This window comes from Calidris pugnax, unplaced genomic scaffold (genome assembly GCF_001431845.1).
Source record: "Calidris pugnax isolate Ruff unplaced genomic scaffold, ASM143184v1 scaffold684, whole genome shotgun sequence".
NCBI lineage: Eukaryota > Metazoa > Chordata > Aves > Charadriiformes > Scolopacidae > Calidris > Calidris pugnax.
The window spans coordinates 21,826-27,954 of NW_015091365.1; the positions used below are offsets into that span (position 1 = coordinate 21,826).

Here is a 6,129-nt window from a genome sequence, read left to right on the forward strand (position 1 = left end):
GGGGTTACTCTGGGGTGACACTGGGGTGACACAGGGAGGACGTGGGAGGACATGAGGGGACATGGGGTGATGTGGACATGGGAGGACACAGGAATGTGGGGTGCCATGGGGTGTCACGGGGATGTGGGGTGCCATGGGGTGCCATGGGGTGCCGTGGGGTGCCATGGGGTGCCGTGGGGTGCCGTGGGGTGTCACGGGGTGTCACCTTGTGGTATCTGTGTGGCCAGGGGGGAGGAGATGGTGACGAAGTGTCTCTCTCGGCAGCCGTAGTGCACGGGCATCTGCCGGCCGCGGCCGGGGTCGCTGGCGTTGCCGTAACACTGCGCCATGAACAGCTCCAGGGGGTACCCCCGGTACAGCAGCACCCCTGGGGGGCACACGCGTGTGTCACGGGGTGTCACACCCCTTGGGGACACCCCCGCCACCCCCCAACCCCGGGGGACACACACACGTACCCGCCTCCCGGTACTGCCCGAACACCAGGTCGGTGGCCTCCAGCGCGGCCGCGCTGCCCACGTGGGTGCCCTCCTCCCCGTAGTTGGTCATGTAGAAGGACACATGGCCCTAGGACACACACATGCATGTCACGGCGTGTCACCGTGTCCACACGTGTCACCTGTGTCCCCATGTGTCACCTGTGTCACCCTGTGTCAGCCTATGACACCCAGTGTCACCACAACTCTGCATCTCCCCATGTTTCTCCTCCCCATGGTTGGTCATGTAGAAGGAGATGCGGCCCTGGGGGGGACACACGCGTGTGTCATGGGGTGTCACCGTGTCCATACGTGTCACCCCGTGTCACCTGTGTCACCCTGTGTCAGCCTATGACACCCAGTGTCACCACAACTCTGCATCTCCCCATGTTTCTCCTCCCCATGGTTGGTCATGTAGAAGGAGATGCGGCCCTAGGACACACACACGCGTGTGTCACGGGGTGTCACCGAGTCCATACGTGTCACCCTATGTCACCTGTGTCACCCTGTGTCACCCCATGTCAGCCCATGACCCCCCATGTCCCCACGTCTCTGCATCTCCCCATGTTTCTCCTCCCCATGGTTGGTCATGTAGAAGGAGATGCGGCCCTAGGACACACACACGCGTGTGTCACGGGGTGTCACCGAGTCCATACGTGTCACCCTATGTCACCTGTGTCACCCTGTGTCACCCCATGTCAGCCCATGACCCCCCATGTCCCCACGTCTCTGCATCTCCCCATGTTTCTCCTCCCCATGGTTGGTCATGTAGAAGGAGATGCGGCCCTAGGACACACACACGCGTGTGTCACGGGGTGTCACCGAGTCCATACGTGTCACCCTATGTCACCTGTGTCACCCTGTGTCACCCCATGTCAGCCCATGACCCCCCATGTCCCCACGTCTCTGCATCTCCCCATGTTTCTCCTCCCCATGGTTGGTCATGTAGAAGGAGATGCGGCCCTAGGACACACACACGCGTGTGTCACGGGGTGTCACCGTGTCCATACGTGTCACCCCATGTCACCTGTGTCACCCTGTGTCACCCCATGTCAGCCCATGACCCCCCATGTCCCCACGTCTCTGCATCTCCCCATGTTCCTCATCCCCTCCTCCCCGTAGTTGGTCATGTAGAAGGAGATGCGGCCCTAGGACACACACACGCGTGTGTCACGGGGTGTCACCGAGTCCATACGTGTCACCCTATGTCACCTGTGTCACCCTGTGTCACCCCATGTCAGCCCATGACCCCCCATGTCCCCACGTCTCTGCATCTCCCCATGTTCCTCATCCCCTCCTCCCCGTAGTTGGTCATGTAGAAGGAGATGCGGCCCTAGGACACACACACGCGTGTGTCACGGGGTGTCACCGAGTCCATACGTGTCACCCTATGTCACCTGTGTCACCCTGTGTCACCCCATGTCAGCCCATGACCCCCCATGTCCCCACGTCTCTGCATCTCCCCATGTTCCTCATCCCCTCCTCCCCGTAGTTGGTCATGTAGAAGGAGATGCGGCCCTAGGACACACACACGCGTGTGTCACGGGGTGTCACCGAGTCCATACGTGTCACCCTATGTCACCTGTGTCACCCCAAGTCACCCCGTGTCAGCCTATGTCACCCCGTGTCCCCACATCCCCATGTCCCACACCCACGTGGGTGCCCTCCTCCCCGTAGTTGGTCATGTAGAAGGAGATGCGGCCCTGGGGGGGACACACGCGTGTGTCATGGGGTGTCACCGTGTCCATACGTGTCACCCCGTGTCACCTGTGTCACCCTGTGTCAGCCTATGACACCCAGTGTCACCACAACTCTGCATCTCCCCATGTTTCTCCTCCCCATGGTTGGTCATGTAGAAGGAGATGCGGCCCTAGGACACACACACGCGTGTGTCACGGGGTGTCACCGTGTCCATACGTGTCACCCCATGTCACCTGTGTCACCCTGTGTCAGCCCATGTCAGCCCATGACACCCCATGTCCCCACGTCTCTGCATCTCCCCATGTTCTTCCACCCCGTAGTTGGTCATGTAGAAGGAGATGCGGCCCTGGGGGGACACACACATGTGTGTCATGGGGTGTCACCGTGTCCACATGTGTCACCTGTGTCACCCCAAGTCACCCCGTGTCAGCCTATGTCACCCCGTGTCCCCACATCCCCATGTCCCACACCCACGTGGGTGCCCTCCTCCCCGTAGTTGGTCATGTAGAAGGAGATGCGGCCCTGGGGGGGACACACGCGTGTGTCATGGGGTGTCACCGTGTCCATACGTGTCACCCCGTGTCACCTGTGTCACCCTGTGTCAGCCTATGACACCCAGTGTCACCACAACTCTGCATCTCCCCATGTTTCTCCTCCCCATGGTTGGTCATGTAGAAGGAGATGCGGCCCTAGGACACACACACGCGTGTGTCACGGGGTGTCACCGTGTCCATACGTGTCACCCCATGTCACCTGTGTCACCCTGTGTCAGCCCATGTCAGCCCATGACACCCCATGTCCCCACGTCTCTGCATCTCCCCATGTTCTTCCACCCCGTAGTTGGTCATGTAGAAGGAGATGCGGCCCTGGGGGGGCACACACGTGTGTGTCACGGGGTGTCACCGTGTCACCACGTGTCATCTGTGTCACCACATGTCACCCCGTGTCGCCCTGTGTCACCCAGTGTCACCACAACCCTGCATCTCCCCATGTTCCTCATCCCCTCCTCCCCGTAGTTGGTCATGTAGAAGGAGATGCGGCCCTGGGGGGACACACACATGTGTGTCACGGGGTGTCACCGTGTCACCACGTGTCATCTGTGTCACCCCATGTCACCCCATGTCAGCCCATGACACCCAGTGTCACCACGTCTCTGCATCTCCCCATGTTTCTCCTCCCCATGGTTGGTCATGTAGAAGGAGATGCGGCCCTAGGACACACACACGCGTGTGTCACGGGGTGTCACCGTGTCCATACGTGTCACCCCATGTCACCTGTGTCACCCTGTGTCAGCCCATGTCAGCCCATGTCAGCACATGACACCCCATGTCCCCACGTCTCTGCATCTCCCCATGTTCTTCCACCCCGTAGTTGGTCATGTAGAAGGAGATGCGGCCCTGGGGGGACACACACATGTGTGTCATGGGGTGTCACCGTGTCCACATGTGTCACCTGTGTCACCCCAAGTCACCCCGTGTCAGCCTATGTCACCCCGTGTCCCCACATCCCCATGTCCCACACCCACGTGGGTGCCCTCCTCCCCGTAGTTGGTCATGTAGAAGGAGATGCGGCCCTGGGGGGGACACACGCGTGTGTCATGGGGTGTCACCGTGTCCATACGTGTCACCCCGTGTCACCTGTGTCACCCTGTGTCAGCCTATGACACCCAGTGTCACCACAACTCTGCATCTCCCCATGTTTCTCCTCCCCATGGTTGGTCATGTAGAAGGAGATGCGGCCCTAGGACACACACACGCGTGTGTCACGGGGTGTCACCGTGTCCATACGTGTCACCCCATGTCACCTGTGTCACCCTGTGTCAGCCCATGTCAGCCCATGACACCCCATGTCCCCACGTCTCTGCATCTCCCCATGTTCTTCCACCCCGTAGTTGGTCATGTAGAAGGAGATGCGGCCCTGGGGGGACACACACATGTGTGTCATGGGGTGTCACCGTGTCCACATGTGTCACCTGTGTCACCCCAAGTCACCCCGTGTCAGCCTATGTCACCCCGTGTCCCCACATCCCCATGTCCCACACCCACGTGGGTGCCCTCCTCCCCGTAGTTGGTCATGTAGAAGGAGATGCGGCCCTGGGGGGGCACACACGTGTGTGTCATGGGGTGTCACCGTGTCCATACGTGTCACCCCGTGTCACCTGTGTCACCCTGTGTCAGCCTATGACACCCAGTGTCACCCCTACAACTCTGCATCTCCCCATGGTTGGTCATGTAGAAGGAGATGCGGCCCTAGGGGGGGCACACGCGTGTGTCACGGGGTGTCACCGTGTCCCCACGTGTCATCTGTGTCACCACATGTCACCTTGTGTCACCCCATGTCACCCCATGTCAGCCTATGACAAGTCGCGTCACCATGACTCTGCATCTCCCCATGTTCCTCCTCCCCATGGTTGGTCATGTAAAAGGAGATGCGGCCCTAGGGGGGGCACACGCGTGTGTCACGGGGTGTCACCGTGTCCACACGTGTCATCTGTGTCCCCACGTGTCACCCATGTCACCCCAAGTCACCCTGTGTCACCCCATGTCACCCCATGACACCCCATGTCCCCACGTCCCTGCATCTCCCCATGTTCCTCTGTCCCCTCCTCCCCGTAGTTGGTCATGTGGAAGGAGATGCAGCCCTGGGGGGGACACATGCGTGTGTCACGGGGTGTCACCGTGTCCACACATGTCACCCCGTGTCACCCCATGTCACCCCATGACACCCCATGTCCCCACGTCCCTGCATCTCCCCATGTTCCTCATGTAGAAGGAGATGCGGCCCTGGGGGAGACACACGTGTGTGTCACGGGGTGTCACCGTGTCCACACATGTCACCCCGTGTCACCCCATGTCACCCCATGACACCCCATGTCCCCACGTCCCTGCATCTCCCCATGTTCCTCATGTAGAAGGAGATGCGGCCCTGGGGGAGACACACGTGTGTGTCACGGGGTGTCACCGTGTCCACACATGTCACCCCGTGTCACCCCATGTCACCCCATGACACCCCATGTCCCCACGTCCCTGCATCTCCCCATGTTCCTCATGTAGAAGGAGATGCGGCCCTGGGGGAGACACACGTGTGTGTCACGGGGTGTCACCGTGTCCACACATGTCACCCCGTGTCACCCCATGTCACCCCATGACACCCCATGTCCCCACGTCCCTGCATCTCCCCATGTTCCTCATGTAGAAGGAGATGCGGCCCTGGGGGAGACACACGTGTGTGTCACGGGGTGTCACCGTGTCCACACATGTCACCCCGTGTCACCCCATGTCACCCCATGACACCCCATGTCCCCACGTCCCTGCATCTCCCCATGTTCCTCATGTAGAAGGAGATGCGGCCCTGGGGGAGACACACGTGTGTGTCACGGGGTGTCACCGTGTCCACACATGTCACCCCGTGTCACCCCATGTCACCCCATGACACCCCATGTCCCCACGTCCCTGCATCTCCCCATGTTCCTCATGTAGAAGGAGATGCGGCCCTGGGGGAGACACACGTGTGTGTCACGGGGTGTCACCGTGTCCACACATGTCACCCCGTGTCACCCCATGTCACCCCATGACACCCCATGTCCCCACGTCCCTGCATCTCCCCATGTTCCTCATGTAGAAGGAGATGCGGCCCTGGGGGAGACACACGTGTGTGTCACGGGGTGTCACCGTGTCCACACATGTCACCCCGTGTCACCCCATGTCACCCCATGACACCCCATGTCCCCACGTCCCTGCATCTCCCCATGTTCCTCATGTAGAAGGAGATGCGGCCCTGGGGGAGACACACGTGTGTGTCACGGGGTGTCACCGTGTCCACACATGTCACCCCGTGTCACCCCATGTCACCCCATGACACCCCATGTCCCCACGTCCCTGCATCTCCCCATGTTCCTCATGTAGAAGGAGATGCGGCCCTGGGGGAGACACACGTGTGTGTCACGGGGTGTCAC

At 60.6% G+C, this 6,129-nt stretch overlaps 1 protein-coding gene across 1 annotated transcript; it reads right to left on the reverse strand.

Annotated features, from left to right (window-relative positions):
- Positions 1-139: 139 nt before the first annotated feature.
- On the reverse strand, positions 140-2,181 carry LOC106899393 (2-oxoisovalerate dehydrogenase subunit alpha, mitochondrial-like). The gene is made up of 3 exons (XM_014961197.1): positions 2,159-2,181; positions 456-546; positions 140-367 (listed from the first exon to the last, which is right to left on the reverse strand). The coding sequence occupies exons 2-3, from the start codon at positions 544-546 to the stop codon at positions 192-194; spliced, it is 267 nt and encodes an 88-aa protein (XP_014816683.1). The 5' UTR covers positions 2,159-2,181; the 3' UTR covers positions 140-191.
- Positions 2,182-6,129: the final 3,948 nt, after the last annotated feature.